The sequence below is a fragment of the Leptopilina heterotoma genome, unplaced genomic scaffold (assembly GCF_015476425.1).
Source record: "Leptopilina heterotoma isolate Lh14 unplaced genomic scaffold, ASM1547642v1 Lhet_263, whole genome shotgun sequence".
Lineage (NCBI taxonomy): Eukaryota > Metazoa > Arthropoda > Insecta > Hymenoptera > Figitidae > Leptopilina > Leptopilina heterotoma.
This window is the reverse complement of record NW_025110973.1, coordinates 234,914-257,608: the sequence shown is the minus strand read 5'-3', so window position 1 is coordinate 257,608 and position 22,695 is coordinate 234,914. Positions and strand designations below refer to the sequence as shown.

Below are 22,695 nucleotides of genomic sequence, written 5' to 3'. Positions count from 1 at the left end.
TTTTTCGAATTTATGATAATTTTAGATTTTTTACCAAAGAGTCGAGACAATTTAATAAGTAAAGTATTTTTTAAAAGCACAAAAATAATAAAGCTAAATCCCATAAAAAAGAAGAAAAAATGTTGAATTTTAAGAAAATCGGATTTTTGAATTTTTTCGAATTTTTGATTTTTGACTAAAGAGTCGAGACAATTTAATAAGTAAAGTATTTTTCAAAAGCACAAAAATAATAAAGCTAAATCCCATAAAAGAGAAGAAAAAATGTTGAATTTTAAGAAATTCGGATTTTTGAATTTTTGATAATTTTCGATAATTTTAGATTTTTTACCAAAGAGTCGAGACAATATAATAAGTAAAGTATTTTCCAAAAGCACAAAAATAATAAAGCTAAATCCCATAAAAGAGAGGATAGAATGTTAAATTTTAAGAAATTCGGATTTTTGAATTTTTGATAATTTTCGATAATTTTAGATTTTTTACCAAAGAGTCGAGACAATATAATAAGTAATGTATTATCCAAAAGCACAAAAATAATGAAGCTAAATCCCATAAAAGAAAAAAAAAAATATTGAATTTTAAGAAAATCGGATTTTTCAATTTTTGATAATTTTCGATAATTTTAGATTTTTTACCAAAGAGTCGAGACAATATAATAAGTAAAGTATTTTCCAAAAGCACAAAAATAATAAAGCTAAATCCCATAAAAGAGAGGATAGAATGTTAAATTTTAAGAAATTCGGATTTTTGAATTTTTGATAATTTTCGATAATTTTAGATTTTTTACCAAAGAGTCGAGACAATATAATAAGTAATGTATTATCCAAAAGCACAAAAATAATGAAGCTAAATCCCATAAAAGAAAAAAAAAAATATTGAATTTTAAGAAAATCGGATTTTTCAATTTTTGATAATTTTCGATAATTTTAGATTTTTTACTAAAGAGTCGATACAATTTAATAAGTAAAGTATTTTCCAAAAGCACAAAAATAATAAAGCTAAATCCTATAAAAGAGAAGAAAAAATGTTGAATTTTAAGAAAATCAAATTTTTGAATTTTTTTGAAATTTTGATAATTTTAGATTTTTTATTAACGAGTCGAGACAATTTAATAAGTAAAGTATTTTTCAAAAGCACAAAAATAATAAAGCTAAATCCTATAAAAGAGAGGAAAAAATGTTGAATTTTAAGAAAATCGGATTTTTGAATTTTTTCGAATTTTTGATAATTTTAGACTTTTTACCAAAGAGTCGAGACTATTAAATATGTAAAGTATTTTCCAAAAGCACAAAAATAATGAAGCTAAATCCCATAAAAGAGAAGAAAAAATGTTGAATTTTAAGAAAATCGGATTTTTGAATTTTTTCGAATTTATGATAATTTTAGATTTTTTACCAAAGAGTCGAGACAATTTAATAAGTAAAGTATTTTTTAAAAGCACAAAAATAATAAAGCTAAATCCCATAAAAAAGAAGAAAAAATGTTGAATTTTAAGAAAATCGGATTTTTGAATTTTTTCGAATTTTTGATTTTTGACTAAAGAGTCGAGACAATTTAATAAGTAAAGTATTTTTCAAAAGCACAAAAATAATAAAGCTAAATCCTATAAAAGAGAGGAAAAAATGTTGAATTTTAAGAAAATCGGATTTTTGAATTTTTTCGAATTTTTGATAATTTTAGACTTTTTACCAAAGAGTCGAGACTATTAAATATGTAAAGTATTTTCCAAAAGCACAAAAATAATGAAGCTAAATCCCATAAAAGAGAAGAAAAAATGTTGAATTTTAAGAAAATCGGATTTTTGAATTTTTTCGAATTTTTGATAATTTTAGATTTTTTACCAAAGAGTCGAGACTATTAAATATGTAAAGTATTTTCCAAAAGCACAAAAATAATAAAGCTAAATCCCATAAAAGAGAAGAAAAAATGTTGAATTTTAAGAAAATCGGATTTCTGAATTTTTTTGAATTTTTGATAATTTTAGATTTTTTACCAAAGAGTCGAGACTATTAAATATGTAAAGTATTTTCCAAAAGCACAAAAATAATAAAGCTAAATCCCATAAAAGAGTAGAAAAAATGTTGAATTATAAGAAAATCGGATTTTTGAATTTTTTCGAATTTTTGATAATTTTAGATTTTTTACCAAAGAGTCGAGACAATTTAATAAGTAAAGTATTTTCTAAAAGCACAAAAATATAAAAGCTAAATCCCATAAAACAGAAGAAAAAATGTTGAATTGTCAGAAAATCGGATTTTTGAATTTTTTCGAATTTTTGATAATTTTAGATTTTTTACCAAAGAGTCGAGACTATTAAATATGTAAAGTATTTTCCAAAAGCACAAAAATAATAAAGCTAAATCCCATAAAAGAGAAGAAAAAATGTTGAATTTTAAGAAAATCGGATTTTTGAATTTTTTCGAATTTTTGATAATTTTAGATTTTTTACCAAAGAGTCGAGAGTATTAAATAAGTAAAGTATTTTCCAAAAGCACAAAAATAATGAAGCTAAATCCTATAAAAGAGAAGAAAAAATGTTGAATTTTAAGAAAATCGGATTTTTGAATTTTTTCGAATTTTTGATTTTTGACTAAAGAGTCGAGACAATTTAATAAGTAAAGTATTTTTCAAAAGCACAAAAATAATAAAGCTAAATCCTATAAAAGAGAGGAAAAAATGTTGAATTTTAAGAAAATCGGATTTTTGAATTTTTTCGAATTTTTGATAATTTTAAATTTTTTACTAAAGAGTCGAGACTAATAAATATGTAAAGTATTTTCCAAAAGCACAAAAATAATGAAGCTAAATCCCATAAAAAAGAAGAAAAAATGTTGAATTTTAAGAAAATCGGATTTTTGAATTTTTTCGCATTTTTGATAATTTTAGATTTTTTACCAAAGAGTCGAGGCAATTTAATAAGTAAAGTATTTTCCAAAAGCACAAAAATAATAAAGCTAAATCCCATAAAAGAGAAGAAAAAATGTTGAATTTTAAGAAATTTGGATTTTTGAATTTTTGATAATTTTCGATAATTTTAGATTTTTTACCAAAGAGTCGAGAGTATTAAATAAGTAAAGTATTTTCCAAAAGCACAAAAATAATGAAGCTAAATCCTATAAAAGAGAAGAAAAAATGTTGAATTTTAAGAAAATCGGATTTTTGAATTTTTTCGAATTTTTGATTTTTGACTAAAGAGTCGAGACAATTTAATAAGTAAAGTATTTTTCAAAAGCACAAAAATAATAAAGCTAAATCCTATAAAAGAGAGGAAAAAATGTTGAATTTTAAGAAAATCGGATTTTTGAATTTTTTCGAATTTTTGATAATTTTAAATTTTTTACTAAAGAGTCGAGACTAATAAATATGTAAAGTATTTTCCAAAAGCACAAAAATAATGAAGCTAAATCCCATAAAAAAGAAGAAAAAATGTTGAATTTTAAGAAAATCGGATTTTTGAATTTTTTCGCATTTTTGATAATTTTAGATTTTTTACCAAAGAGTCGAGGCAATTTAATAAGTAAAGTATTTTCCAAAAGCACAAAAATAATAAAGCTAAATCCCATAAAAGAGAAGAAAAAATGTTGAATTTTAAGAAATTCGGATTTTTGAATTTTTGATAATTTTCGATAATTTTAGATTTTTTACCAAAAAGTCGAGACAATATAATAAGTAAAGTATTTTCCAAAAGCACAAAAATAATAAAGCTAAATCCCATAAAAGAGAGGATAGAATGTTAAATTTTAAGAAATTCGGATTTTTGAATTTTTGATAATTTTCGATAATTTTAGATTTTTTACCAAAGAGTCGATACAATTTAATAAGTAAAGTATTTTCCAAAAGCACAAAAATAATAAAGCTAAATCCCATAAAAGAGAAGAAAAAATATTGAATTTTAAGAAAATCGGATTTTTCAATTTTTGATAATTTTCGATAATTTTAGATTTTTTACTAAAGAGTCGAGACAATTTAATAAGTAAAGTATTTTCCAAAAGCACAAAAATAATGAAGCTAAATCTCATAAAAGAGAAGAAAAAAAATTGAATTTTAAGAAAAACGGATTTTTGAATTTTTTCGAATTTTTGATAATTTTAGATTTTTTACCAAAGAGTCGAGACAATTTAATAAGTAAAGTATTTTCTAAAAGCACAAAAATAATTAAGCTAAATCCCATAAAACAGAAGAAAAAATTTTGAATTTTAAGAAAAACGGATTTTTGAAATTTTTCGAATTTTTAATAATTTTAGATTTTTTACCAAAGAGTGGAGACAATTTAATAAGTAAAGTATTTTCCAAAAGCACAAAAATAATAAAGCTAAATCCCATAAAAAAGAAGAAAAAATGTTGAATTTTAAGAAAATCGGATTTTTGAATTTTTTCGAATTTTTGATAATTTTAGATTTTTTACCAAAGAGTCGAGACTATTAAATATGTAAAGTATTTTCCAAAAGCACAAAAATAATGAAGCTAAATCCCATAAAAGAGAAGAAAAAATGTTGAATTTTAAGAAAATCGGATTTTTGAATTTTTTCGAATTTTTGATAATTTTAGATTTTTTACCAAAGAGTCAAGACTATTAAATATGTAAAGTATTTTCTAAAAGCACAAAAATAATGAAGCTAAATCCTATAAAGGAGAGGAAAAAATGTTGAATTTTAAGAAAATCGGATTTTTGAATTTTTTCGAATTTTTGATAATTTTAGATTTTTTACCAAAGAGTCGAGACAATTTAATAAGTAAAGTATTTTCTAAAAGCACAAAAATAATAAAGCTAAATTCAAAAAGATTTTTATTATAGAGTATATTTGAAAAATTTAATTATGTTAAAAAATAATTCAAAAACAATTCTCGATAGATTTGTTTATAGTTATTTTTTTGCATTATAAAAATCAAAATAAGTTGCACTTTTCTTTGACTAAAAATTGTTGTAATTTGTAGCAATGTTTGGAAGAAAAGTCGCAATTTTTGATAATAAGTCGACAAAAGTCTCAATTTTTTGAAATTCCCTGACTTTACTGACAAAAAATTGATTCTTTCCCTGACTTTTTTGACTTTGTAATAAACAATTTAATTTTAATGTAACATTTTTTTAAACTTTTATATCTCAAAAATGTATTGCAGGATTTTGGTGAAACTTTTTGCACACTAATGAAGATTTGAGCTTTTTAAAAAAAATTATTTCATTGTTGAAAAAAATTATTAATTGTAAAAAATAAAATTGTAAATAATAAACAAAAATGAATAATTAAAATTGTATTCTGGAACTTTTTCGTAAAATTTTTTTCAGAATTTTAAACTATATCAATCAAGGGTTAAATATTTGAAAAAGTTGGTAGATCCAAATAATTTATTAACTGTGAATTTTTTTTGTGAACGCGGTTGCGTTGATTCGTCCGTCGCCGGTTCTCCATAAGTTCATTGCTCGCTCATCATGAATACCGTGTAATCTTCAAAACTGGAATACCAGAATAAGTATTGAAGTGTGTAAATATAATTTTTTATTATTATTCTTTTGTTGGACTTTCTGAAGAGAAAATTATTTAGATTTCGAAACGTTGAAGTAAACAATCATTGTTCGAATGTTTTTGTTTTAATACGTAAAAGTAAAAAAATTCAAATTCAATTTTGTATTTACAAATATTTCAGGTACGTTTTCGATAAATAAAAACGTATAATACATGTTTATGTACAGTTTTTCAACAGATTGCAGAGATGTTTAATAAAATCAATTGCTATCATCTTCACTACCCGAATAGGCACCTAATAATGAAAGTCCGCTTGGTTTTGGTGCATCTTCAACAACTGATTTCCTCTCTTCTTTGTTATCATCATTTTTCGTTATATTTGTGACCTTCACGAGATCAACTTTTCTCTTCACGAGCGTTGATAAATTCACTTTACTTAAAGATCCCTTTTTTTCTAAATTCCTCCCAACATTCGACGTGGACGCATCACTGTCGTTTTTAAATAATTTCCCCGGCGGTTCGTAATTCTCCTCTAAATCGACAATTTCCTCCTCGACAACAGTGACATTTTGCTTCTTCTTAAAAACAGATTGCACATATTCCTCGTCGAGTTCCTCCTGTTCTTTCTCTGTCTTCAAATTATCTGCTTTTGTATCATATTGTCCCAGCATTTGCTCATAATCAATTGTCTGCTGTCGACGATTTAAATCCTTGAGTTCCTCCAATGATTCGAGAACTTCTAATTCGTGTTTTGATTGTTGTGTTCGTTTCTCGAGTAGTTTCATTGGATTTGTCGCCTCCTCTTCACGTTCCTCGTCCTCTTCTCTTTGCGCCTGTTCCTCGGCCAATTTTAATGCCATAAAATTTCTCGACGCTCCCGCCTCTATTTCATAATCCGTATTTCTTGGATCTGTTTTAAAGGAAATCTCCTGCAGGCAACGTGTACATTTTATGTAGAAACGATAAATTCTTATTCCCAAATAATCCTCGCCCTCGACATCTTCTTTTCGTGCATTAAATTTTTTACCCTTGTATATATATTCACCGCATGTTTTGCATCGCATATTGAATGGCGCCATTAATCGAACTGTATATTGTCGATTGCGAGCCAATTTCATGCGAGGGATCTTTGATGGATCAAAGTCCGGTGGATAATATTTCTATAAAAAAGAAAATTATTTTAAAAATCATTAAAATAACTAAATAATTAAAATTTTTAAATTCATCCAAACTTTATGGACTTGTCTTATTTGTTTATTTCGAATTTTATTAATTAATAATTATTAATAAAAAGACAAAAATTGGAATTAATATATTTTAGAAAATAAACGATTTTTTGCATAAAAATAAAGAAAAATTATTATTAATCATTTTCTAAAATTTTTAACTTCAACTTCACCTCTAAATTGATTAATTTTAATAATTTTCCGAATGTTCTTCGAGAATTTAATTATTTAAATACAAAAATTCAATTTTTTATAATAATTATAACTGTTCACGTTTTGTTTAAAAGTTATTAATGAATAATATTTTCAAAAAATTATAATAAAAAAATTCTTCAACAGTAATTTATAAAAATATTTTTAAATAATTTTCGAAAGATAAAATTTATCTAATTTATATAAAAATGAAAAATTTCCAAACAATATAATTAAAACTGAAAAATTCAATTTTTATAATAATTCTAACTGTCCAGGTTTTTTTTTAAAGTTATTAAGGAATTAATACTTTCAAAAAATAATAAAAAAATTCTTCAAAATCAAACTATAAAAATGTTTTAAAATAGTTTTTTAATTATTATGCAATTGAAAAATTTCCAAACAATTGAAATGTGGTAAAATCTTTAAAAAAAAAACTTAAATTTGATAAAGTATTTAGAAATAACTGAATTTTTGAAAAATATGAAAAAAATAATCAAATTTAAAAAAAATTTAATTATAAATATGAACACAATGATTTCATTAAAATTTTAATAAAATCTATACCGAATAGTAAATTTTTAAAAATTTTAATTTACATTGTTCGAAGATAATTGAAGCTTAAAAATTTATGATAAAACAAATCTAAGAATTAGTTTTTTGAAAATATTGTAATGCAATTTTTGGAAAATAATTGAAATTAAAGGGATTTTTGTATAATAATTATACAAAAATTCCTTTAAGAAAATTTATAAGTTTTTTTAAATTATTTAAAAAGAAATTAAACATTTTTTTGAAGATTTTTAATTAAAAATTTTAAACATGATTAATTTTTCCAAAATGTTAAAAATAATTGTGAAAAAGTTTAATGTTATTATTTTTTTTTCTTTGTAAATAATTAAATTTTCGGAAATATGTAATAAGAAAATATTGAAAATAATTGAATTTTAAAAAATTAGAATAAAAAAAATGCTAAGAATGATATTTTTTTTAAATATTTTAATATAATTTTCGAAAGTTATTTTTTACTTTATTTTTTACTTCTGAAAGATTTTTCTTTAAAATTCTTAAGAATTCAATTTTATTATTTTCAAAAATTTGCAATTAAACTTCTTCAAAAAGTATATTAAATGAAATATTATTATTTGAAAAAAGTCAATTATTGTTAATTAAAAAAATTTCAAATTATTCAAAATCTTTTTAATTTGATATTTCGAAAATTTAATTAGAAAGATTATTTTAAAAAACAGCGTTTAAAAAATTTGAAAAATTAACAAAAAAATATGGTATTTTGTTTATATTTGGATGAAAAGTTAAAAAGTTACAATTTTTGAAAATAAGTCGAAAAAAGACGTTTTTTTAATAGTCGAAAAACATTTTTAAAAAATCATAATTATCGGAGGTTTGAAAATTATTAAAATAATTTTTTCAAAAAGTTTGGAAATTATTTACGTTTTGTATATGACAAGAAAGTTTGGAATTAAAATAATATTTACAATTTTTCTAAGACTATCGTTATTTAAAATAAAAAATTATACTTACGTTTAAAACTTTTCGTTCAGACATTTTGTTGGTGTTTTAACAATTTAACAATAAATAAAAAGTTAAATATAAACGAAATTTGAGGTTAGCTGCAAAGAGTATTGAATTATTCAGAAGAACGTTGATCACTTGGGAAATACACTAAACTATCCACATTTCCAATAAGTACAGTAATTATTTATGTTAACATTGTAAATTATTATTAATCTCTTTTTATGACAGAAATGTAAATATAAATCAAAAATAATATGTTGCACGTTTGGAGCAAGATATAGTAAACAACAGGGTTGCAAACCAGATGTCAACGATGTCAACTCAAGGCGCTCGCACAGCTCTACTGCCTGCCTGCCTGCCTGCAGGTCGTCATGGTAACACATAAGAGTAAGAGAGTCAGAAAATTCAAATTAAATGTTTTTTCTCCCTTACTCTCATTGCGCCTGCCTGTGCAGGCAGGCAGGCAGTAGAGGTGAGAGAGCGCCTTCATGTCAACTATATTCTGAAACTGCAGTATTTGGAGAGTCGTCCACACATTGTAACGTATGTTTCTTGAATTGTCCGTGTCAAGAGAGCGCTATGATCGTTATATTTACATGAGAAAGAAAAGGAGAGAAGATATCGTTTACCTTTTTCTAAATAAGGCTAAAAGATATTTCTCTTCTTTTCTTTCCCATATGGGAAAAATATTTTAAAAATTCATTTATTTACTGAAAATAAAATTCCATATTAACTATAAAAATTAATTTAAAATGTATACGCATTCTAAATAAAAAAATAAATAAATCAACAAGTTTTATAATTAACTTTGTAAAATTATATATTTTTTTAATGCAATATTATATTTTTAAACAATACTATTTTTATTTTCAACAATTTGCTTAAATTGTTAATAATATGGACCTATTTTATTTAACCCTTTCGTGCCACCGGAGAATCCAGCTGTTGGATTTTGTTGAAAATTTGTTTGACTTTTGGAGTCAATGATCACGAATCAGTTTGTCAGATTGTTGAAATTTTTAAAATTCGAAATGGCGGATCCAATATGGCGGACAAGATTTTCAAAAATTGCTTCGATTTGCTTCAAAATTGGTACTCAGGGGCTTTTGGTGTCGCTGATTACGAATCCGATGTCAGATTTTCAAAATTCAAAATGGCGGACTCGATTTTTAAAAAATTGCTTTAATTTACTTTGAAATTGCTATTTGCAGTTTTCAGGGTCGCTGATTACAAATTTGATGTCAGATTTTCAAAAATTTATAAAATTCAAAATGTCGAATCTAATATGGCGGTCGTTTTTTTTTAAATTACTTCGATTCGTTTCAAAACTGATACTCGGGGGATTTTTGGGGTCGCTGATTATGAATCCAATTTCAGTTTTTAAAAATTCAAAATGGCGAATCTAATATACTGAAGTTTATGAGGTTATTATTTTTTTTAAGCAGCGTTCATTCGGTTGATTTTTTTTTAGAAACATATACGTATATTTGCATACTTTTAACATAAAAAACTACTACTTTCATTAAACGCAAATTTCATTCTCAACCCTGATTTATTCCCATATTTTAGTTTTGTTTTTCACCTGTTTATGTATACAAAGATTATAAATGTGGTTATAATAATACTGAGACAGGCAACTTTGATAAAAGTCGCATAAAAGAGAAAAATTTTGCGATTCTCGCAACTTTATCTGGTTTCGTTCTAAAATTTAGAATTTCTAAGAAGAATCTAAAAGGAATAATGATGGAAAATAAATTCTATATTTCTTTTCTTCTATTTCTCATTTCCTCTACATATCGAAGCACGTGTACGGAAACTATTTCAAAAGAAAAGGCGCCGAATTTCGGTAAGTTAAATAAATAAATATACTGCATTTTATTTTTTCTCATAAAAAATGAATTCCAATATTTAATATTCATTACTGTACTGTCATTATCTCGTTATTTGTAAAATTAATTAATTTTTAAATAAATTTTTATATTTTATTAAAAAAATTTAAAAATTTTTAAAAATGAATTCAATTAAACATTTTTTTAATTAATTTAATTTATAAAAAAATATTTAATTTACTAATATTTTTATCAACTTTTATCACAGTTACTACTCGTGCATGATTTCGTACCGCATATATTTTTCTCTCCCGATAAGAATATATGTCTGTATTTTGTTTTCTATCTCGTATACATAACAAAAGAACTCTCCATTACAATTTATATCTTAAAATTTCCTTGAAATGTAAATAAAAATAAAATATATCGAATGCTTATTTTGTATTATTAAAATTTAATAAAAGTGACTGATATTATTTATGTTCTGATTTTTTCAAAAAAATTATTTTTATTTTCTAAAAATTAAAAATTTTTCTTATTTTGAATTAAAATTTTTTTTATATATTTTAAAAATTTTAATTATGAATGTAATTTAATTGAAAGTTTGTTTCTTTTTCTCTAACCAAAATAATTAAAAATTATAATGTCATTATTTTTTTATGTTAATAAAATTATAAATCTCCTTACTAGAGATTATCTCTATATAATTTTTTAAATTAAAATTTTCTAATTTAATTGTATTTTTAATATTTAAAATGATTTATGTCCTTTTGAAAACTGACATCAGATTTGTTATCACTGACTCCAAAAATCCCTGAGTAACAATTTTCATATAAATGTGTTAAATTTTTAAAAATTTGTCCGCCATTTTGAATTGTTAAATACTGACATCGTATTCATAATCATTGACCCCAAAAATCTGCCAGTATAACTAATTTTTAAACGAATTGGTTCAATTCTTAAAAATGCGTCCGCCATATTAAATCCGCCATTTTGAATTAAAATAAAACCAGTAAGAGATAAAATTGCAAAAATTTGATTTGATAATTTACATTAATGATTATTATTTATATATATATTGTTTATAAGTATTATACATATATTTTATAATCAATTATAATTGATTGATTATAATTGAATATATATATATATATATATATATATATATATTCATAAATTAAATTTATATAAATTATAAAATTGTTTTCGTCTTTTTAAAATATTTTTTTAAAAAAATTCATTTAGACAGCATGGAATACTATTTTTTGGTAATTTTTTTTTGTAGATGACTATAGAATTTCTTTGAAGAATTATGACAATGAAGACAGGAATCCTCAGGAATTCAGCCATCAGGGTTTCATTCCTGGAATGAGCAATATTACATTTGCAATTACGGACATTCCTAATAATGTCTCCTTTATTATTTTTCAAATTCACGCATTTCAGCGTAATGTCACTATTTCTTATAGTGAAAAATTTGTATTACATACAAAGGATAGTGTAACTGGTTCAAATATTGGCTTATTTTACGATACAAATGGAAATTCTTCGATTAATACGTACGTGATGAATGGAAATAACGATAGTGTTGATGCACTTTTTGTTGTTTTGTCTTACACAAGTGACGGTAATTTCTGTTGATTATTTTCTTAATTATATTTTTAGGGCTCGAACCATGTGAAAGTATTTAAAAATACGAAAATTGGAAATTTTCAAAATATACTTAAATTTTATAAAGAATTTCTTTCAAGTTTTTAAAATAATCGTATTTTTCTAATAATTAAATTTCTCTAAGAATTTTTGTTACAATTTTTAAAAATAATTTAATTGATTCAAAGAATTTTACTAAAATATTGAATTAAAATGATATTAATTAATAATTTAATTAAAATTAATTAGTTAATTAATTTTATTACAATTTTTTTAAATATTTTAATTGATTCAAAGAATTTTACTAATAAAATATTGAAAATAATGGAATTCTTTTGTAGAATAGATACTTAAATTCTTTTAAACAATTTTATTCGAGTTTTTCTAAATAAATAAATTCTTTAATGAAGAATTTCTTCAAGTTTTTTGGAAATAATGTAGTTTTTTTTTAAATTTTAATTGAAAACTTTGAAAATAATTAAATTAAACTAACAATGTACTTCAACTTTTTAAAATAATCGTGTCTATCAATAATTATAATTTAAAATTTGATTATTGCATTTTATTGAGATTCTATTGAAAATAATTGTTTGAATCCCTAAGAAGAATTTAAAAATTTTTGAACATAATTGAATTTTTACGAAGAATTTTATTAATTTTGAAAATAATTGAATTTTTGCAATTAATTCGTAACTTCTCTAAAATTCAATTTTTTTTTTAGTTTTTTTTAACTAAAATTCTTCTATAAATCCATAACTTTTAAGAATTTTCGAAAAAGTTCTTTGAGAATTTTCAAATTCATTTATTTATAATTCAATTTTAGAAAATTTTAATTAATCAGAAATTCTTCAATATTAAATATTATATGAGAAAATAAAAACTCGAAATAATTTAAAAAATAATGCAATTAAATTTTCTCAAAAAAAAATTTCCACGGAATTGTTATACATATAGTTAAAAGTATGAAAAATTAAAATTTCCAAAGATTTTAATTTGAAACCTTTTAAAAATTAAAATTTCGTAAGATTTTAACTGAGAAATTCATTTTTAAATCTATTTTTAATATAGAAAATTCTACGAAAATTCAATTAGTTAAATACAAAATTAAATAATTTATTGAATAATTGAGTGTTTCTTGAAATCAATTTCATTCTTATAAAGAATTTTATCAATAAATTTTTAAATCATTGAATTCTTTGGACCTTGTAAAAAATTTTATTATTTATGAAAATAATTGAATTATTGCGAATAAAATTCTAAGAAATTTGTAAATAATTGAATTCCTGTGAAGTTTTTATTATTTTCTAAAAATGCGATTAAATGTTTGCGTAGAATTTTATTAAAATTTTTTTAAATAATTGAATTCTTTTGGAAATTTTTTTTTAAAACAGTACCTAGATATTGAAAATCGATTTTCCCAAGAATTGTATTAAAATTTTTGAAAATAATTGAATTTCATAGAAGAATTTTATTATTTATAAAGATAATTGAAATTTTGACAAGAATTTAAAAAAATTTTTGAACATATAATTGAATTTGTGCGAAAAATTTTATTACTTTTGAATTTAATTGAATTTATGGCATTAGTTCGAGCCCTGATATTTATATACGTTTATTTATCCATAATTAATAATAATAGTAATAAATAATAATATTATAGTCGTTTTCCGGTGAAAGGGTTAAAAAAAACAAAAAATATAGGTTATGTTTGTCAACGTTTATGAAAATTTATTTTTAATTTTCTCAAGTAAAAAAACAATTTCTATTAATTATTTAGTATAAAAAATTAGTTAAAAAAATTGTTTTTGACTTGAAATAATTAAAAATTAATGTTAATAAATCCATCAAAAAATTTCGTTAACATAACCTATCATTCTATAAATAAATCAAATAAATAATTTCTCGATCGCATTAGGGTTCCCCTATACACCGGAAAGCGTCACATAAATTGCTAATTATTAAGTAATAAAAATAAGAGTAATAATATTAGAATAGGGGCCGTTCAAAAAATACGTAACGCTTTAGGGGGGAGGGGGGGTCAAGCTGTTTGTTACGGTCAGCTGTCAGCGGAAAAAATGGCGTTAATGTATACAACATTGCGTTACATGGGGGGAGGGGGGGTCCAAATTTCCGAAAAATAGCGTTACGTATTTTTTTAACGGCCCCATATAACAATAGTAATAATAATAAAAATAATAATCATAAAACACAATAATTAAATACACTATACAACAGCTCCAATTCCCGGAGGATGTAACATGGAATTCAATATCGAAATTTCACCATTTCAAAAAGTGTTTGTTTCAAATTCAATGATTTTTGTTGATGCACAACCTTCGTCTAAGCCTGGCAAACAAAAAGTGGCTTGCGACAAGAATTTAGTTCAACATGACGCTTATCAATTGTACCTGCCTGGTCAAGATTTTACAAATGAAACATATTTCACCTTTATCAAGAAATTTTTAACACCCGAAAATATTCTGCGAAACGGTGTAAAAGTGAGTTTAGAAATTTTAGAAGTGTTTATTTTTTGTTTTTGTTATTTTTAGCAGCAATGCTTATTGCGGCAACCTTACAGCGCAATTTGCTATTACTTTTTTTTTATTTTACTGTTTTTTTACTTCGTAAGAAATACTTAATTATGTTTAGATTCCAAAATCATTGATTGGATCTTCAATGAGAAGAGTTTATAATGCGTATCCAGGAGTTGGATCAGTTTATGCGATGATAGCAACATACAAAAATCAGTCTTCAGCATATGTTCCATCCTTTACATACGCTTGCGATGATGTTTCGTTTGACGATTGTGGATTCATGTTGAGTAAGATTGATTTTTTTTGAAAATTTTATATTATTTAATAAATGTGAATAAGTATTGATAACGTTAATATATATAATGATAATATTATGAAATTTCATCATGGGGGTCAAAATTGAAAAAGTTCCGCTCGGTAAGACAACTGTCATGATTGTGGCTCTTTCGCCTATGCGCTCAGCTTTTATACACGAAGAATGGGGTGGAGTGGGGGGCGCATGCGCTGTGAATAGTTACTAATTTCTCCACGTGGGGAAAATATATTCAAATTGTGATAATTATTTATTTATTTTTATGTTTTCAGCTAATGGTGTTTCAAAGACACTATGTGTAGCGATGATCTTTCTTGGTGTATATCTAATGATTTTTGGTCACAAAACACCAACAGGTGCACTTTTCATTTTTGCTTCTTTGCAAGGCGGTTTAATTGGCTACACAATTGCCATAAATGCAGGAACACAAAGTGAATCAAGTAAGAAAGAAGTCGTGAATCAAGTATAAGCCATGCATTTTGCTATCTGGGTATACTATCCAAATAAAATAACTATTTTTGTAAACTAAAACCTTACCATTTTTTTTTATTTTTTACAAAACTTTTTTCAAAGTTTTCAATATTTTTTATTCCCTTAAGACACAATGTGGATTGCGATTGGCAGTGGGCTTTTATTTGCAATTATTTGGAACGTACTTTCCTGCTGCCTTTGCGGAAGAGCATCGAGAATTTTTTCCAGCGTCTTTTTAGCATTCTTCTTCTCCTGCCTGATCTACTATAAATTACCAGGTGGGGATAAAATTTTAATATCCTCGTACGGATATTTTATACAAATTAATATATTTAACAAAAATTCTTTTAAATTTTAGATAAAGCATTGCCATTTGAAAACGACTACTACTTTTGGGCATTCTTCGCCGCATTTACATTGTTGCTATTTATTATGATATCAATAACAGCTTGTCTGTCGAGTGTATTTTGTTGTTCAATTATTGGTTCGTACCTTTTTATCGTCGCTATTGACTTTTACATTGGATCGAGTTTCAAGTACATTATTATAAACTTTATACGACGAGTTACTATTTCCGGCTTTGATGTTGCTATTATAAATCCACCATTTGGCTCCCAAGGTTAGTCATCCTTCAGTCTATATACAAATATGATGTATTTAGAGGAACTTTAATATTTAATTTGACAAACATTTTTTTAAAGTCATGTGATCGAAATTTGCATTCAACAATTTCTTTTTTCTAGAAACTTCATTAACTGTATTTTGGGTTATATTTGCTGTGGCATCGTTTTTAATACAAGTACAAGTTTGTTGTCGACTTTGCTGTTGTCGACCAAATAGTGGATATGATGAAATAACCATACCTGTTGCTCATAGAAGTAGTGATGGAAATGTTGAGTTTCTGCCATGGCGTGACAATTTTCGAGCTCATCGAAGTCTTCGAAAAATGTACAGTTAAATCGGTTCAGAATTTAAAATTTATTACTTGCATTATTCATTTATGTTTAATTAGTTTTTAAAACATATGATTATTATTACTTACAAATTTTGTCTTGAAAAACAATTCGAAAGAAAGAATCTTTGAACGGTAAGGCTGAAAACAGGCTGAAAACATATTTGTTAACTACTAGAATTATAAATAAATATTTTTATAAGACGGAATAGTGGGGTTATACTTTATTTACTCTTCTTTGGTCAAAAGAGGGCTCTTGGATCAAATTACAATCCATATATGATATAATTGTAAAAAAGACCACTCCTTAAAAATAAGTTCCCAATTAAATCGTTTAAATTTCAAATTACTAATAAAATTTTTACTTCTAGAAGAAATCCCTAATCCTTAATAGAAAAACAGCTATTTTTTTTGGCTGGAGTTTGAGAGTTACGGTCGTGATTGGTTGTGAAAATGACATGACGGTCGCGAGTGGTTGAAAATACGATGATGACGATACATGATGAATATTACAGAATATCACAGATTACAAAGAGAAGAACACGTGTTTTTTCTTAAATATTCTTCATCATTCTTAATAATATTCTTAATATATGGGATGATAAAAAGTGAAAAGTGACAAAACAAAAAAATATATGGGCATATCTCTAGAACTTTTAAACTTTTAGGTATTGGAAAACTTAATTTTTTTCAATGTACATTCATTAACAAAATTCTAAACTATTGATAATTATACTTGCGTCCTCTTCATTATTTACTTAAACTTCTGCCAAAAACTCTAAATCCTTTGCAAACGCTTATGTACAAATCAAAGATTTCAGAAATGAAAAGTCAATTTTCTATCTTGTTAATTTAATTTATTAAATATTAAACACATTTAAATTCCTCATCCGTAGGTAAAACACTTTTTGTTTGATGGAGAAAACACTCTAATGGACACAATATCGGACAATTTGGAATTTGCATTTGTTTCATTTCTGATGGAACTCCCAAAAAATACCAAATCTGTTGAGAATTAATATTATTCAAAATTCTGTTATTGAAATTAAAATCATAAAATTTGTTACTTACTTTAACATAGTAGTTTGTCTCCTGCTGATGTAATTCAACAATTATTGCACTTGAGAATTCCGATATGTGCGATTTACCTAAATTTAATGCTGAATACAATGCTAAAATATTCATATCATGACCGCTGTATAAATTAATTTTAGAAGTAGCTTTCGATGTTTGATTCTTTACAGCCAACATATTCTCAGTAAAAATCTTTACAAATCCTCCTGAAAAATAAAATTTTTATGTTTTAATATCTAATCTAAAATTTTTAAATTATTGCCCACACACTTTACCTCCGTTAATTTTTTTTAATTCATTATTGTAACTCATTAGATCAAAGCTGGCAATTGCAGCACTAAGAAGATCATTTTGAAGATGATTATTCTTTGCCCACTGTGGTAATTTAAATCCCATTGCTTTCAAACACACTAAATTGCAATAAAAAATTCGTAAATGTGCAACATCTGTTAAATTTTTCTTTGTTTCATTCGTCATATTTTTTATCAAGTAATTAAATCTCGACAATCTTTTTGTCACTTCTGACAAATTAAGTATTCTCTTCTCCTCCTCAAGATATCTGCGAAAATGAAAGTATCGAATAAATAAAATTTCTGCAGCATAGGATTTTTAAAATTAAATTTTTAATTTCTTACCTTTGACAGACATCAAATCGACGGAATATGTAATCTTTTGTGATTGGATAAATACTTCTAAATGGAATCGGTTGCCAATTAAGATCATTTTTCCATGTTTGTAATCCATCAGGAGGATATAGACCAGCCAAAACAAGTTGTAGAGTCATTTTTGTACGTTCAAAATCAGAGCTTTGTGCTACTACATCTCTTGTTATGTAAGTACTTCCAAGAAAATCATTATATCTTTGCCTAAGTGTTTCGCCAAATTTAAATGCTCTTAATTTACCGTGCTAAAAATAATTAATAAGTTTTATTAAGAAAAAAGTAGTTATCATTAATATAATATTAATATTATATTTACAGGGCTCGAATTAGATCCGTAAATCCCATAAAAGTCCGTAAATTTGTTTTAATAACATTTTTCGAAAGAATTCAATTACTTTCTAAAATTTTAAAAAATCCTTCGAAACAATTCAATTATTTTTGTAGATATAGTAAAATTCATCGTAAAAATTAAATTATTTTTCATAAATTAATAAAATTCTTCTCTGGAATTCAATTATTTTCAATACAATTATTTAACAGTATTGTTATATTGTTATTCAATAAATTAAAGAAATTTTTCGAAAGAATTCAATTATTTTCTAAAAATTTTCATAAAATTCAAGAATTAAATGTTTAATTTCAATTATTATATTTAAGAAACACGATTATTGTACAGACTTAAAAGAAATTGTTCATATATAAGATTCAATTACTTTGAAAACTTTCATTTTAAATAATTAAAGAAACTGCATTATTTTAAAGAAACTCAAAGAAATTCTTCAAAAGAATAATGATTATCAAATTTTTTGATTAAAATTCTTTGCCAGAATTCAATATGATTTGTAAATTTTTTTTATAAATTTTTTACCAATAATTCAATTATTTTCATAAATAATATAAAATTTTTACAGAGATTCAATTATTTTCGTAAATAATAAAATTCTTTTTATGAATTCAATTATTTTCATAAATAATAAAATTTTTAGAGGAATTTAATTATTTTCAAATACAATTTTCAAACACAATTTTTCGAAAAAAATCAATTATTTAAAATGATTTTTATAAAATTCTTCGCTGGAATTAAATTATTTTAAAAAAAAATTAATAAAGTTCTTCGTAAGAATTCAATTATTTTTGAAAATTTTAATAAAAATTCGTTGCAAGAATTCAATTATTTAAAAATTTTTTTATAAAATTCTTCGAATCAATTCAATTATATAAAAAAAATTTTTGATAAAATTCTCGGCAAAAATTTCAATTATTTTCAATAATTTTCCAAAAGAATTTCAATTATTTTTAATACAATTTTAATCGAATTCCTCGAAAAATGTAATTATTCTTAAAAATTTTATTACAATTTTCAAAAATTTTAATAAAATTTAATTATTTTCAAAAATTTTTATAAAATTCAATATTATTTTCCAAAATTTAAATAAAATTCAATTAATTTCAAAAATTTTAATAAAATTCAATTATTTACAAAAATTTTAGTACAATTCTTTGCAAAATTCAATTATTTAAAGAAAATACCCACATAGCACAATAGTATGAGGTAAGGTTATGTTGAGTACTAATCGTAAGGCACATAAGGTTACACAATATTGCTGCGGTAGACCTGAGGTGAACTAAAAACTTCCGCCATGGAGGTAAGGTTACATGTTAGGGTGTGGTGAGTATATATGATAAGGCCATGGTAACCTTACACGTTAAGGTTAAGGTAACCTTACACGTTAAGGTTGATGTAACCTTACACGTTAAGGTTGAGGTAACGTTACATGTTAAGGTTGAGGTAAGGTTACATGTCAAGGTTGAGGTAAGGTAATTATTAAGTTGTAAGGTTGAGGTAAGGTTAAGGTAAGGTTGTGATAAATTTACCAGTTATGGAAAATATTGAAAAAATAATTAATAAATAAATATTCAATTAAAAAGTTAGTTTGTTGCTCCTCTCTATTTTGGAAACCTGATATGAAGCAGAAAATTTTGAAAACAAATTTGGGGGGACTGGGATTTGAACCCGGGATCGACGCGCATAAACCTATCATTCTAACTAACTGAGCTAAGTAGAGAACTGGTAGAAGGAAAATTAATATTGCCTTTAAGGAGTTAATCATCTTCTTGGTTCACCTTAAAGGCAACATTAATTTTCCTTCTGCCAGTTCTCTACTTAGCTCAGTTAGTTAGAATGATAGGTTTATGCGCGTCGATCCCGGGTTCGAATCCCAGTCCCCCCAAATTTGTTTTCAAAATTTTCTGCTTCATGTCAGGTTTCCAAAATAGAGAAGAGCAACAAACTAACTTTTTAATTGAATATTTATTTATTAATTATTTTTTTAATATTTTCCATAACTGGTAAATTTATCACAACCTTACCTTAACCTTACCTCAACCTTACAACTTAATAATTACCTTACCTCAACCTTGACATGTAACCTTACCTCAACCTTAACATGTAACGTTACCTCAACCTTAACGTGTAAGGTTACATCAACCTTAACGTGTAAGGTTACCTTAACCTTAACGTGTAAGGTTACCATGGCCTTATCATATATACTCACCACACCCTAACATGTAACCTTACCTCCATGGCGGAAGTTTTTAGTTCACCTTAGGTCTACCGCAGCAATATTGTGTAACCTTATGTGCCTTACGATTAGTACTCAACATAACCTTACCTCATACTATGGTGCTATGTGGGTAGTATTCATAACAAGAATTCAATTATTTTTAAAAGTAATAAAATTCAATTATTTTTCAAAAATTTTAATAAAATTCATGGCATAATTTCAATTATTTTCAAAAAGTTTTCTTAATTCAATAATTTGTACCTATATTTTTATTTTAATAAAATTTCCGAAAGGAAGTCAATTATTTAAAAACAATTTTGACAAAATTCGACATGAATATTCAATTATTTTCTAAAATAATGAAAATTTCACAGGAATTCAATTATTAATAATATTGAATTTGCATAAATTTTTTTAAAAAGAAATCAATTGTTTGAAACTTTTTTTTTATAAAATTCTTCGCAATAATTCAATTATTTTCATAAATAATAAAACTCAAATTGCAAAATTTCAATTATTTTTAATTCAAAATTTTAATCGTATTCCTCGAAAAATGTAATTATTCTTAAAAATTTTATTAAAATTCGTCGAAAAAAATTCAATTATTTAAATTGATAAAATTATATATGTATAAGAATTCAATTTTAAGAAACATTTAATTATTCAATAAATTGTCTATGTTTATATTCAAATATTTTAATTCTCGTGGAATTTTCGAATAAAAATTGATTTAAAAATTAATTTCATTTAAAGTTTTAGATAATAATTAAATTTTGGAGAAATTACATATTAATAATTGCAATTTTTCAGAAATAATTGAATTCTGAAAAGGTTTTAAATTATAAAATCTTAGAAAATTAAAATCTTTAAAAATTAAAATTCTAACAATTCTGTGAAATTAATTTTTTTCAAAAGGTTTAATTGAATTTTTTTTTTTTGGAATTTTTTTGAAAGTTGTTATTTTCTAATATATATTGAATAATTTACGAATAATTGAAATTTTGTAAAATTAAATATTGTAAACAAATGAATTTGAAAATTGTCAAAGAAATTTTTCGAAAATTATTAAAAATATTTGATTTAGAGAAGAATTTTAGTTTAAAATTCTAGAAAATAATAATTTGAATTTAAATGATGGAAATAATTTTTAAATAGTTACAGTAAGAAAATATTCATTATAATATAAATTAATGATTTTATCACTCGGTCATCTTTATAATTATTATAAAACATAAAGAAAGCGATTAGTCTATGTCGAAGACTCGGAGTTATCGATATCTATTCATGTTTTATAGTTATGAAAAATTTAATTTATAGTTTTAAGTAAAATATTCTCTTATTTGATTCGGACTAATATTTTTGTCAGTAATTTTTAATTTTTGGTCCGTAAAGCAGGGCCGGATTTACTTATCAGGGGGCCCTAGGCAATCCTGATGGGTGCCCCATAATGTTCGTATTTTTAAATATTTCCACTGGTTCGAGCCTTGTATTTATTAATTTATATTTTATTCATTATTTTTTTTAATTAATTCAATGCTTTACATTTGTTAGTCCTCCAATGCCGGCAGGAAAATAATCTTCATTTGTATACGGAATTCCTGGATATAAAGTATCTGGTGTACGATCACCATGTCTAAATAACTAAATATAAATAATTTTTCCATAAATAATTTCCAAAGTATCACAATAAAGATAAAACAATAGAAATAGTTTAGCAAAATCAATTTTTGAGTATGTAATTTTTCAAAAAGCTTACCACATTCACTTGTTTCAGCTGTAAATTACTTTGCGCACACAACATGAGATTATAAGAAATAATTATAATGGTAAAACTAGTAGAAAATTTCCAAAACACAATCATTTTTGCAAATTAGTCTATACAATATAAAATGTAATTATAGAGACTTTTTAATTTTATGATGTGGCGCATTTAATTAAAATATTAATTTAATTTAATTTAATAATAAATTTAATAAACGTTATTTGAATTATTTAAAATTTGAATGGAATACGATTACATAAAACAGGACTATTAATTTTTATTGCTGAATAATAATTCAGGTACTGTTCTGTAAAAGATTTAGTGGATCACTGTCAGATCTTATTACTGATTGGAAAAATAAAAACATGTGTTCATATTTGATTAAGAAGCTTTGATGATAATAAAATAACAAGACTGATTATAGTATTTACAACGATATGTATGTCCAGTAACATTCATCTATATGAAATT

The 22,695-nt window shown here is 24.1% G+C and overlaps 3 protein-coding genes across 3 annotated transcripts; 1 reads left to right on the top strand and 2 right to left on the bottom strand.

Moving 5' to 3' along the window:
* Window positions 1-5,606: 5,606 nt before the first annotated feature.
* Window positions 5,607-8,894, bottom strand: LOC122503502 (splicing factor YJU2). Its single transcript, XM_043614070.1, has 2 exons — window positions 8,420-8,894; window positions 5,607-6,619 (listed from the first exon to the last, which is right to left on the bottom strand). Exons 1-2 carry the CDS (start codon window positions 8,441-8,443, stop codon window positions 5,720-5,722), a joined length of 924 nt encoding a protein of 307 aa, XP_043470005.1. The 5' UTR covers window positions 8,444-8,894; the 3' UTR covers window positions 5,607-5,719.
* Window positions 8,895-9,980: 1,086 nt separating this feature from the next.
* LOC122503501 (transmembrane 7 superfamily member 3-like) lies at window positions 9,981-16,371 on the top strand. Its single transcript, XM_043614069.1, has 8 exons — window positions 9,981-10,259; window positions 11,528-11,869; window positions 14,128-14,390; window positions 14,542-14,713; window positions 15,012-15,179; window positions 15,339-15,488; window positions 15,569-15,829; window positions 15,954-16,371. Exons 1-8 carry the CDS (start codon window positions 10,154-10,156, stop codon window positions 16,166-16,168), a joined length of 1,677 nt encoding a protein of 558 aa, XP_043470004.1. The 5' UTR covers window positions 9,981-10,153; the 3' UTR covers window positions 16,169-16,371.
* Window positions 16,372-17,003: 632 nt separating this feature from the next.
* Window positions 17,004-22,538, bottom strand: LOC122503499 (venom acid phosphatase Acph-1-like). The gene is made up of 6 exons (XM_043614066.1): window positions 22,219-22,538; window positions 22,005-22,103; window positions 17,872-18,143; window positions 17,512-17,795; window positions 17,234-17,442; window positions 17,004-17,167 (listed from the first exon to the last, which is right to left on the bottom strand). Exons 1-6 carry the CDS (start codon window positions 22,321-22,323, stop codon window positions 17,030-17,032), a joined length of 1,107 nt encoding a protein of 368 aa, XP_043470001.1. The 5' UTR covers window positions 22,324-22,538; the 3' UTR covers window positions 17,004-17,029.
* Between the last annotated feature and the right edge of the window lie 157 nt (window positions 22,539-22,695).